Source organism: Topomyia yanbarensis, chromosome 3 (assembly GCF_030247195.1).
Source record: "Topomyia yanbarensis strain Yona2022 chromosome 3, ASM3024719v1, whole genome shotgun sequence".
NCBI lineage: Eukaryota > Metazoa > Arthropoda > Insecta > Diptera > Culicidae > Topomyia > Topomyia yanbarensis.
In genome coordinates this window covers 207335056-207349166 of record NC_080672.1, presented here as the reverse complement: position 1 = coordinate 207349166, position 14111 = coordinate 207335056, and the positions used below count along the sequence as shown (strand labels likewise).

The 14111-nt window shown below is 35.0% G+C and overlaps 2 protein-coding genes across 16 annotated transcripts in view; both read right to left on the bottom strand.

The window, feature by feature from the left end:
* Positions 1 to 14111, bottom strand: part of LOC131689268 (voltage-gated potassium channel subunit beta-2) — a 1724569-nt gene that overhangs the window by 38755 nt on the left and 1671703 nt on the right. For all 14 annotated transcript variants that reach the window (XM_058974245.1, XM_058974247.1, XM_058974249.1 and 11 more), the window contains 2 exons: positions 5028 to 5294; positions 4787 to 4972 (listed from right to left, as the gene is read on the bottom strand). In XM_058974245.1, the coding sequence (XP_058830228.1) occupies positions 4787 to 4972; positions 5028 to 5294 (453 nt within the window). The remainder of the gene's footprint in view (positions 1 to 4786; positions 4973 to 5027; positions 5295 to 14111) is intronic.
* LOC131689266 (uncharacterized) overlaps positions 1 to 14111 on the bottom strand; it is a 169544-nt gene that overhangs the window by 63173 nt on the left and 92260 nt on the right. The gene's annotated exons all lie outside the window — the stretch shown is intronic.

Below are 14111 nucleotides of genomic sequence, written 5' to 3'. Positions count from 1 at the left end.
AATCAAATGATTCAAATGAATCAAATGAATCAAATGAATTAAATGAATCAAATGAATCAAATGAATAAAATGAATCAAATGAAACAAATGATTCAAATGAATCAAATGAATCAAATGAATCAAATGAATCAAATGAATCAAATGAATCAAATGAATCAAATGAATCAAATGAATCTCAAATGAATCTCAAATGAATCTCAAATGAATCTCAAATGAATCTCAAATGAATCTCAAATGAATCTCAAATGAATCTCAAATGAATCTCAAATGAATCTCAAATGAATCTCAAATGAATCTCAAATGAATCTCAAATGAATCTCAAATGAATCTCAAATGAATCTCAAATGAATCTCAAATGAATCTCAAATGAATCTCAAATGAATCTCAAATGAATCTCAAATGAATCTCAAATGAATCTCAAATGAATCTCAAATGAATCTCAAATGAATCTCAAATGAATCTCAAATGAATCTCAAATGAATCTCAAATGAATCTCAAATGAATCTCAAATGAATCTCAAATGAATCTCAAATGAATCTCAAATGAATTTAAAATGAATCTCAAGTGAATCTCAAATGAATCTCAAATGAATCTCAAATGAATCTCAAATGAATCTCAAATACATCTCAAATGAATCTTAAATGAATCTCAAATCAATCTCAAATGAATCTCAAATAAATCTCAAATGAATCAAATGAATCGAATGAAACAAATGAAACAAATGAAACAAATGAATCAAATGAATCAAATGAATCAAATGAATCAAATAAATCAAATGAATCACAGGAATCAAATAAATCAAATAAATCAATTGAATCAAATGAATCAAATGAATCAAATGAATCAAATGAATCAAATGAATCAAATGAATCAAATGAATCAAATGAATCAAATGAATCAAATGAATTAAATGAATCGAATGAATCAAATGAATCAAATGAATCGAATGAATCAAATGAATCAAATGAATCAAATGAATCAAATGAATCAAATGAATCAAATGAATCAAATGAATCAAATGAATCAAATGAATCAAATGAATCAAATGAATCAAATGAATCAAATGAATCAAATGAATCAAATGAATCAAATGAATCAAATGAATCAAATGAATCAAATGAATCAAATGAATCAAATGAATCAAATGAATCAAATGAATCAAATGAATCAAATGAAACAAATGAATCAAATGAATCAAATGAATCAAATGAATCAAATCAATCAAATGAATCAAATGAATCAAATGAATCAAATGAATCAAATGAATCAAATGAATCAAATGAATCAAATGAATCAAATGAATCAAATGAATCAAATGAATCAAATGAATCAAATGAATCAAATGAATCAAATGAATCAAATGAATCAAATGAATCAAATGAATCAAATGAATCAAATGAATCAAATGAATCAAATGAATCAAATGAATCAAATGAATCAAATGAATCAAATGAATCAAATGAATCAAATGAATCAAATGAATCAAATGAATCAAATGAATCAAATGAATCAAATGAATCAAATGAATCAAATGACTCAAATGAATCAAATGAAACAAATGAATCAAACGAATCAAAGGAATCAAAGGATCCAAGGAATCAAAGGAATCAAAGAATCCAAGGAATCAAAGAAATCAAAGGAGTCAAAGGAATCAATGGAATCAAAGGAATCAAATGAATCAAAGGAATCAAAGGAATCAAAGGAATCAAGGGATTCAAAGGAATCAACGGAATCAAAGGAATCAATGGAATCAAAGGAATCAAAGGAATCAACGGAATCAAAGGAATTAATGGATTCAAAGGAATCAAAAGAATCAAAGGAATCAGAGGAATCAAAGGAATCAAATTTATCAAATGAATCAAATGAATCAAATGAATCAAATGAATCAAATGAATCAAATGAATCAAATGAATCAAATGAATCAAATGAATCAAATGAATCAAATGAATCAAATGATGCAAATGAATCATATGAATCAAATGAATCAAATGAATCAAATGAATCAAATGAATCAAATGAATCAAATGAATCAAATGAATCAAATGAATCAAATGAATCAAATGAATCAAATGAATCAAATGAATCAAATGAATCTCGAATTGGGTACACGCAGTGCTTAGCAACCGACATCTGTGCTCATCGTTAAGACAAGTGGAGATAAGGAAACTGAGTGTCTGCAGATGTCCTCAAGGTGGTGTGCTGTCACCACTTCTGTGGAACCTTGTCGCCGATGGCTTGTTCAAGAAACTTACTGATATTGGGTTTCCGACGACACACTTTTTGATTTGATGTAACAAGCCTTATATGTTGTTGAGCAATGGTGTCTTCATGTTGGACTATCAGTTAATCCAAATAAAACATCAATGGTGCTTTTCACGCACCTGTAGCACCTGCAGATCGTTCAGCATCCATCCGGGAGTGCAGAATACTCTGTTTTAATTGTTCTGTGTCGTTATTTTCCTTATCCCTAACCTTACCACTTCCCGAATCGTTCCCATCAGGAAAATAATCAAAAGGCGCTTCTTGACAAGGAACAAATCTCCGATCAACATGGGGAACGTGCCGTTTGAGCCATACGTTACTGATGTCTGATACCTGACTGTTCGTTTGTTGGGTAGTAAACCGCCAAAACATATATGCGCCAAATCGCGTTGTGTTGTAACAATTGGCAGCGGTGAAATTTCGGGCCGATACCAATGAACACAGTATAAACTATACAAATAGATCACATTATTTCTTTTTATTTGATTATTCATGATCTTATGCAGACTTGGTCTGTACTTTGATGGGTTGGACGTGTTGCTGTCTTTGGGAGGAGAATTGTAGTATCACGAAAGATTGAGCTCGGAAATAAGCATGGTTTGCGTCACGCCCTGTTGAAAGTACAGCCATTGTGGGATGTACAACGGCCAGCTTCATGTACCGAAAGTCGTCATTTTGTCAATATTATCACCTGCCTATTCCTCCTCGCACCTTATTAACAATTGCCCTCCGCAGGCGAAGCATTTACACGGCTAGGTGGACCTGTGGAAATCAGTTTTCACTGAAAATGATAATATGAGAGATAATTTTATTGTCTACAACTTTGTCGAAAACTGCAAATCAATCCAACTTCTTTAGGAGAAGTTATTAAACTTTTAATGAAGTCATGTCTGAGTCAGTTTTGCATGAGGCCTAACAGCACATGGTACAAGTAGTTGATTTTCCCATACTTTTTTGCGATATACTGGTTTGATTTAGCTAAATAATATATGTGAAAGAATTTGAGAAGAGTTATCGTTTAAGTAGCAAATTTTCAACATTTCACCACCTAGAAAGAGCCAACGCTAATTACTTAGTGGAAAGAGATTGAAATTAGATGTCTTCTACAAAGATGTAAAACAAACCTTTTTCAGTAATTCTTCTATCTCTCTTTTCCCAAAATATATTATTGCGGTGAAATATGGAACTGAAATTTTGTAATCAAAAGATGACTCATATCATGGTAGTACAATATCTCAAACATACTATGCAGTTAAACCCAACTATTATTTCGCAAAAAATAAAGTTCGTGGAAACAACTAGTGATTCGCCACCATGTACTGTTCAAGTTTAATAATTTCTCCTAACGAATGGAGATTGATTTGCAGTCTTTGACAACGTTGAGGGTGATAAAATTGTCTTTCTAATTTTCACTTGCAGTGATATAATGATTTATACAGTGTCGCCTAGCGGTGAAAATGCAACTTATTTCGCTTTTTCCATGTAAATTGTCGAAAAATCCCATACCAACTTCAAACACGTTGATCCAGTAGCTAGACTCGTTCGATTAGGATCAGAAACTCCTGATGGGACTGGGAATGGACTCAGGGTAGGGCCGATTGAGTTTTCAAAAATTCGAAACTGGTAGTCGCCCACCCCACCAGTTGGATCAGCCGTACGTCAACAAGGATGCATCGAACCTGTGGGTCAAGCGAGGTAAATTCTCTTTAGTGATTGAATCCGACATGATAGCCATCCAGGACAGAATAATTCCGACGAAGAATTGCAGGAGGTATGTTTGCCATTAAGACGTCGAGGATATATGCCAGATATGTCATTCGCAGCACGAGACCATCGACCTCATTATTGCAGGCTGCGGCATACTAACTAACGCAGCCTATTTCGAGCATCCCAACAGCGTTGCCAAGATTTTGCACTAACAATTGGCGCTGCAACATGGTCCTTTGAAAGATACTGTGCCGAACTACTGTTATCTGCCTGTGCCTGTTCAGGGAAATGCGCGTTTCAAACTGTACTGGGATCGTACTGTTCTATTGGATCAATTGTTATACCACAATCGCTCAGATATACTATGGCAAGTCTATGGCAAGGCTCGACGTCGCCGTTCTACTGGACCACAAACTGGTAGATAGTCACGGTGAAAAAGTTGTCAGATATCACCCACTGCTCGTTTGTTGGGCAGAAAACCGCTAAAACATATATGCGCAAATCGCGTTGTGACAATTTGCGGCGGTGAAAGTTCCGGCAGATACCAATTAACGCAGTTTAAACTATACAAATAGATCACATCATTTCTTTTTATTTGATTATTCTTTAATTTCTTTTCTTTCTTTCTAGTATTTTTGTCATGTATGAGATAAATGCGTGGAGTGACAGAAAATAATTGATCATTGTTACTCCAGAAGCGGATATCGAATAAATTAAAATTCAATTGCAGCTTATGTATAGATTTTCTTTATATGAGGGAGGTCAAAATAGACACCTATACAATTACGAAATTTACGTGGTTAGTGAATGCACATACCTGTAAAGCCTGCAAACTTTGATGTAGTTGATCTACAGAAGTTGCTCCTAATAACAAACATTGCACGGGCTCGTGCTTTAATGACCAAGCTATGGATAGCTGCATTGCATTGCACCCAAGTTTCTCTGCAAGCGTGCTTATGTCTCGGGACTTATCATACATTCTTCTCGTTTCTTCCATTCGATCCTGAAATAATACATTTGGTATATTTTGCGATTGATGCTCGAAATAATTAGTTTACTTCTTTGTTTACTTCATCCTCCGTCCAAGAATAACTTTGACTCTTGGTTTTGAATGAACCCTTTGGCAACCACAACCGATCTCCGTTATGTGTATCACCCAAGTACATAGACAGTGGACCCCATGCCATGAAACCTACACCAATTTTATTATACATTTCCGGAAGATACAGCTCAGCTTTCTCTCTACAAAACATGTGGTATTCTGCCTGCTCCACAATAGGTGTCACACAGTTGAATTGCCTGCAGTTCGTGTATGCTTCCATAATCTGTAATATCATAATGATTTTGACAATCTATGCGTATATATATATATATATATATATATATATATATATATATATATATATATATATATATATATATATATATATATATATATATATATATATATATATATATATATATATATATATATATATATATATATATATATATATATATATATATATATATATATATATATATATATATATATATATATATATATATATATCATATTTAGATAAAACAAATCGTTCTACACATACCATCAAATCTCAACCATTACAAAGTTATTGAAATTTTTATGTTAAAAACTCATTTGTCTTAAAATACCTCTAACTCAAAAAGTATACTTTCTATTTAAAATATTTCAGGTCCATTGGGAAGGTGAGAAAATTTCGCATTGAATGATAATGCGTTCTTTGACATGATACACTTAACTTTTCTTATTTTCATGAGTTTGGGTTATTCAACTTGGGTATTTATTAGGGTGGGGCATTGTTATATGGAAAAATGTAATCATAGCCACATCAACCGAGCACAGCACTTTTTTACTATTATGCGTAGGACATTGTGTAATTGTTTTGAAATAATTCATCTGAACATTCCAACTCGACAACATTTCAGTTCGAATTTCTACATATTAAAGCCTCCCCCCCCATCCCCCCTCACTACGCCCTATTGCTCAACTACCTACTCTCATGAAATTGAGCTAAGACTTTTGAATAATTCATCCAAACATATCAATGTGGTAAAACTAAAATATATAATGTTATTTTGGAATGCTATATGAAATACCATTGGTACACCGGCAGTGTTGGCAATAAAAATGATTTTTGGCATTTAATTCGATGTATCGAACTTTGAACAGCTATAACATGGCTTAGAGACATTCTAACACCATACATCCTTCGGCAAAGTTGTTCAGCATATCCTGGACTACACTTTTATCTATTTGTTTGCATACTAAAGGAAGAGTTGTAGTCAGTAGAATTAAAAATGCAAAAATGTAGGTTTTCCCATACTAATCTCCATACAAATTTCAAACGCAATGCGCTACGCCGGGTCAACACCAATCGATCCCAAATTTTGCACAGTTGTTTGGGACCCCAAAAGGAACCAAAAAAGTGCTGTGCTGAAAAAACGATCATTTTGCCCCACCCTAATATTTATATCTCATGTTCACTAATACCAGCTCTAATTGAAAAAGTATGGCATTTATTGTACTTTTTTTCTTTTTATTCGCAAGCCAGGAAAATTTTACAGAGAAAAATGAATTAATACCTTTTAGTTAAGTGAAATTAGTATTCTTTTAGAAGTAAATTAGTTTAAAGTTAGTGTTATTATTAGCATTTTCGTTAATTTTCTTAAAATAGTAAATAATAAACATCACCATTATTATCATGGAAATAATGCATCTCAGCAAGTTCTACAGTTCTTTCTTGGACTCCATTCAAATATCTCTTTTGGTTTCGATGCAAAATCGTTTTTATCACATCGTTTCATAAGCAAAAATAACGATTTCGAACCCACTACATTTGTGGCTAGGTCATGCTGTTTTAACTATTAAATAGCAGCAAAATGAAAAGAGATATAGACAAAGTGTCAAACAAAAAGTTATAGAGTACATTAAGGGGCATTAAATGAACAATAGTAACGATAAATTTTGTTTATTAATAATTAGAATAATTACAAAACTCTCCAAAAAACGAATTTTGAGTTATTTCGTTAGTAAAAAATCAGCCCTTAATTAAAAAAACAACCCTTAATTAAAGATATTTGTACATACACTGATAGGACATTTTCTCAACTTTCCAATGAAACCTTGTAAATAACGATACAAAGCATATTTTTAGATTAGAGTCTTTTAAGCACTTGCAAGTCGGTTACAGGAAAAGTATGGTAATGAAATTACAAAGAAATGAGAAGAGATAGGAATATGACGTCCAAGAACAAATTATGAATCGTCCTAAAACCCAATCCCAACTTTTGGATAATGGATATTGCTATAATCATACTTCATTATTTCGAGAAAATTAGCAAAAACCTCCTCAAAAACACTAACTTTCAACTACTTTGCAGCTAAAAGGTAATTAAAACTAATTAACAAAAAAGAAATTTTCTCACCTTTTGATTGGAATTAAAATATTTAAAATACAAAGTATACTTTTAAAGTTAGAGGTAATTAAGTTTTTTACAAATAAGTTTTTTACACAAAAAATTCAATAACTCTGTAATGGTTGAGATTTGATTGTTTAGAACAATTTTTATATGACAGTCTATCACCCCCCAAAAGATTCCTAACACTCTGTTTATATATATATATATATATATATATATATATATATATATATATATATATATATATATATATATATATATATATATATATATATATATATATATATATATATATATATATATATATATATATATATATATATATATATATATATATATATATATATATATATATATATATATATATATATAAGAAGAATTCAACAAGATAATCCATAGATTTATATGGGTGACCGAATTACCATTGATTTGATTTTGGATGCAGTAGTGTATGAAATTGAAGTCAATATACGCAACCAATCAATTATTCAACGGATTGTATTATTTTACAAAATCATGTGGAAATATGGTACAATTAACATGTTCCCAATTTATATATCCAAAAATTTTTTTGTCGAATTTTCTTGCGATGGTAACTAGGGTTCGTCGAGGTGCGGATGTGGGCGGTAAATGGATTGTCCCCACCGCAACCGCAAAAAATAAAAAAAAAACCGCGCCGCTTACCGCAACCGCACTGCATTTACCTCACCACACCACGCGGTAATGCGGTAAAATTCATGTATTTATAAAAACTGTGTTGAAATTATTCATTTATTTTGAGTTATTTGAAAACGGCTGTCTCAGTCTTTTAGAGCAAAACGATGGTTGTTTACTGCCCGACGTTTCGGCCTTGTGGTGTTGGCCTTTTTCAAGGGAAACTATTTATTTTAAAAAAGATCGTTAACAAAAAGTATACATTTTGGAAAACATTGCAAACTCACTATAAGTCTATCGTTTGTTGTTTGAATATCGCTGTCCGACGATACGGTGCCTGGGAACTACTTTTGCATGCATGAATTTACTGTGATGTACGGACAAATGAGAGTCAAAATTTCGAAATATTACTTTGTGTAGACTTACTATTGTATGCAAAATATAGGCTGAATTTGCATTGGATAAAGATGGATGTCACTACTGCACTACTATAACGATTGTTTTGAAAACCTATTTTGATGTGTAAAGCTTAATCGATACTATTTTGGCCCAAAGTCGAGAAATGAGCTTTTGTTGTTACAGTGTCATTAGGAGAACTTTTAGATTTAGATCTACTATTGCCTGTAATGGTTTTAGCTGCAGGTAAGATACCAGCGTATGTTGTGTTGAGGCCCTGTACGTCTGTGCGATGATTTACGGTGTTGGGTGTATTGGCAATATGACACATCTCTAGCAGTGGTAGAGCCGAAGATCGGAATGTGCGATCAATGATTTTCGTTCTCTCCAGAGCGAAGCTGTGTCCTAGGTTGATGGTATGCTGGATGAGCGCCGTTTTTTTCCCCTAGTGATGCTATTTCTTCGACTGCGTGTGATGACGGGTTGTTTACCAGACTGGTGTATTTGTTGATATCCACTCAGTCTGGTTTTCAGCTGATTTTTCGTCATACCTATGTATGTCATGCTACATGTATCACAGGGTATGCTGTAAATGACATTTGATTGCTGTAGCGGATTTACGGGGTCTTTGGTCTGTTTTAAAAAGCTCTTGGTGGTTCTGATCGGTCGGTGGACGAATTTTACTGTTGGAAAGTCTGGCTGTAGAGTTGATGTGATGTGTTTGCTCAAAATCGGAATATTCGGTAACGATCTATATATGGTTTGCGGGGTATCTGTGTTGGTAATGATGCTGGTTGCTCGAGCTGGGTCCAGTGGAGTTTCAGTTGATTGTATGCTAGTATATTGGGTGATCGACTGATGTTGCTGCGGTTTAGGATGCTTGGCATGGAATCTATTGATTAGCCGGTTTATCAGCGATGAGGGGCAATCGTTTTGTTTTAGATGTTGATCCAGTTCACCAAAGAGGAGGAATCAGAGGGTACACTACCATTTCTCAATACTCTACTAATACGCAACCAGGATCGAACCATAAACACGCAGTGGTATTTGAAACCAATCGCATCAGGCCGCCTATTAAATTATCATTCGTTCCACCCAACATCCGTTAAAATAAATGTAGCCGTCAATCTCATCAAACGCATCGTTACGCTCACCACAAACAAATCAGCAGATCAACAGAAACATCTCATATATCAACATCTAAAACAAAACGATTACCCCTCAGCGCTGATAAACCGGTTAATCAATAGATTCCATGCTAAGCATCCTAAACCGCAGCAACATCAGTCGATCACCCAACATACTAGCATACAATCAACTGAAACTCCACCGGACCCAGCTCGAGCAACCAGTATCGTTACCAACACAGATACCCCGCAAACCATATACAGATCGTTACCGCATATTCCGATTTTGAGCAAACACATCACATCAACTCTACAGCCAGACTTTCCAACAGTAAAATTCGTCAACCGACCGATCAGAACCACCAAGAGCTTATTAAAACAGACCAAAGACCCCGTAAATCCGCTACAGCAATCAAATGTCATTTACAGCATACCCTGTGAGACATGTAGCATGACATACATAGATATGACGAAAAATCAGCTGAAAACCAGACTGAGTGGATATCAACAAATACACCAGTCTGGTAAACAACCCGTCATCACACGCAGTCGAAGAAATAGCATCACTAGGGGAAAAAACGGCGCTCATCCAGCATACCATCAACCTAGGACACAGCTTCGCTCTGGAGAGAACGAAAATCATTGATCGCACATTCCGATCTTCGGCTCTACCACTGCTAGAGATGTGTCATATTGCCAATGCACCCAACACCGTAAATCATCGCACAGACGTACAGGGCCTCAACACAACATACGCTGGTATCTTACCTGCAGCTAAAACCATTACAGGCAATAGTAGATCTAAATCTAAAAGTTCTCCTAATGACACTGTAACAACAAAAGCTCATTTCTCGACTTTGGGCCAAAATAGTATCGATTAAGCTTTACACATCAAAATAGGTTTTCAAAACAATCGTTATAGTAGTGCAGTAGTGACATCCATCTTTATCCAATGCAAATTCAGCCTATATTTTGCATACAATAGTAAGTCTACACAAAGTAATATTTCAAAATTTTGACTCTCATTTGTCCGTACATCACAGTAAATTCATGCATGCAAAAGTAGTTCCCAGACACCGCATCGTCGGACAGCGACATTCAAACAACAAACGATAGACTTATAGTGAGTTTGCAATGTTTTCCAAAATGTATACTTTTTTTTCTTTTTTTAAATAAATAGTTTCCCTTGAAAAAGGCCAACACCACAAAGCCGAAACGTCGAGCAGTAAACAACCATCGTTTTGCTCTAAAAGACTGAGACAACCGTTTTCAAAATCTCATCATCCCAGTCGTTTGAACATAACCTCAATTATTCATTTATTTTGTATTACCATATATAATAAAGTGGTATTCATATTTATTTATCTTATGCCCTACATTTTGAGACCAATACTTTCGAAAAAGGTAAAACATTGTCATTCCTCCAAATATTAGCATAGCGCTGATGAAATGTAGCTGCATTTAATCATTATACATACAAAATCGTGCTTCTGCAGCAATTAATAGGAAAACTTTTAATTTAGTTTTAATCAGTTAATTGAAAAAAAGGAATAATGATGTTGCAGAACTCGAACGTTCTGATAGAGGAGTTTTCCTAATAATGGAATTGCTAAGCATTCGATAAGAAAATAAATCTAGTTGCGTCTATCTCAAATTGTAAAAGTCATAGTTTTAATTCACTTGTTAATACAGACTGCAGACTTCATTCATTGTTTTGCCTTTCTCATATAAAGAAAGGCTATGCAATCACTGTAAAAATCGACTTTTTAACCGAGGCCCGGAGGGCCGAGTATCATACACCATTCGATTCAGTTCGTCGAGATCGGCAAATGTCTGTGTGTGTATGTATGTGTGTGTGTGTATGTGTGTGTGTGTATGTGTGTGTGTCATTTAAACTCACACAATTTTCTCAGAGATGGCTGAACCGATTTTCGCAAACTTAGTTTCATCTGAAAGGTATAACGCTCCCATAAGCTGCTATTGAATTTTTAGTTGATCCGACTTCCGGTTCCGGAGTTACGGGTTGAAGAGTGCGGTCACACAGCAAATTCCCATATAAACTGGTACCACCATAATGTTCAAATGATGTAAAACATATTAAAATTGATGTAACATTACTCTAGTTTGCGGGTCTGGATCACTAATGATCAATCAAAGCAGCTTTGACCACATTGGCCACCTATGACGGTTCATGACGCCCTCGGGGAACCCGCCAAGTTCCTAAGCTAATATCACACCCATTCCACAACGAATTCTCTACCGATTTTTACGAACTTAATTTCAAATGAAAGATACAGTAATGCCATTGACTGCTGCTGAATTTCATTCGGTCCTGACTCTTGCTTCCGGAGTTACAGGGGTGTTAGTAAGGATACACTGGAATTTCCCATATAAATCGGTACAATCGTAATACCTCAGAGGCTAAAAACTATTGAAATGGTCACCAAATTACTTCTAATCGTAGATCTAGATCACTCATTGCCAATCAAACATTCTTTGAATATATTGTCCACTATCGACGATTCCGGAAGTCCGGAATTCCGGGCATATTCCACAATTAAAGTCACATCGGTTCATCGGTGATGACTGAACCGATTTTCTCAAACCAAGTCTCAAATGGAAGGCAAAATATGCAGTTGAGTATTGCGTAGCCGCCTCTTCCCCCCCCCCCCCCTCCCCACCTTGCCCTTACACCTCCCTCCTTCATCACTCCCCTCTTCTTGGATCACCCTCACGCCCAGATTTCCTTCATCCACCCCGTATACCGAAATAAGATGAAGGATTTCTGACGCATCCTCCACACCCACTCTACTAAACCCCCATTCCCTACACGTTCAAACGCATTCCACCAACCTTTGCAAATTATAATCACATGAAGATAACATTGAACTCATGCTTATTAAGCTAATTAAATATTATTCTTTTGCCTTTCTTATATGGAAAGGTTATGCAATTGCTCCAAAAACCGACTTTCTAACCGAGGCCCGGAGGGCCGAGTCTCATATAACATTCGACTCAGTTCGCCGAGATCGCAAAATATCTGTGTGTATGTGTGTATGTACGTGTGTGTATGTGCGGATTTGTTAACAAAATGTCCACATCGGTTACTCGGAGATGGCTGAACGATTTTTACAAACTAAGATTCAAATGAAAGGTATAATATTCCCATAGGTTGCTATTGAATTTCATTTTCAACCGACATCTTGTTCCGAATTACGAGTTGAAGAGTATGGTTACAAAACAAAATTTGTTGATTTTTCCAAATCAGTTTCTCGGAATTTTCTGAACCGATTTGGCAAACTTGATTTTAAATGAAAGGTCCATCAGCTGCTGTTGAATTCGGTGGATCCGAGTTCTGGTTCCTGAATTACAGGGTGATACGTACGATCACGCAGCAAATCCCGATTCTAACGAATTCTGCGATGAATGTAAAAAGGTGAATTTTTTTCCAAAATGTAAACACAACTGTTGAATTCGTAGATCTAGGTCACCAACAGTTATTCAAAGTCTCTTTGGCCACACTGGCCACCATCGACGGATCCTGAAGTATCCAAATTCAGAATAACGGTTATATTGGTTTCTCGAAAATGACTAGACCGATTTGATCAACTCAAATGAAAGGTGTTGCGTCCCCGGAAACTGATAATAAATTCCATCTCCATCCGACTTCCGGCTCCGGAGTTACGGGTTGTGGAGGTCGATCACATAGAAAACTCCGATTCAAACCGATACCGCGATGAATGCAAAAAGGTGCTCTTATATATACTTACCAAGTGTAATAAGAATGAAAGACATTTCCATAAAGTTATATTGTACGAACCAGCTATTAAATCATAGTTTGGAGAAATGAGAAATGCACAATTGCACTTCTAGGTGGATTAAAACAGGTTTTTTGAAGTGCGGTTGCGGTAATACCGCGCGGCAAAAGCTCATTCCCCACACCGCATTCGTGGGAAAAAGTGTCTCGCCGCACAGCAGTTTTTACGGTGCGGGTGCGGCAAATAACGCGCGGTTGCGGTAATTACGGCAACCGCGACGAGCTCTAATGGTGACTAGAAAAATCATTCAATAAAAGAATGCACATATTAGCGTAAAGCTCTGTTTTCGAAACATATTCCCAATGTAAGGTTAGTTCGGGGAAATATTATATTTAAAAGAAAAAGCTTTGGCTATACAGAAAATGTAAGCATATTCATTCACTTTCCCTATAATCGCACAATCGAACAATATTTCTTCAAATATCATAGCAAAATACCAAAAATTGAGCCAGTAACTGCGAATCTCCGGAGGCGTCTCGTTGAAAACTTGTTTTGCGGTTTACTTCATAACTTAAAATATATCAGACCAATCGTTTTAAAGGTTTGCAGTTTTTCTATAAAACCCCAGGTATTGATCGAAGCACTTATTTTTTTTTTCTTGATGTTTGAATTTTGTATAGCATTCTGAAGCTAAAAATTGGATTTTCGTTAAAAAAATCATCGAACTTGTTTTTGATTGATTGATTATTGTGTTTATCAGGAAGTG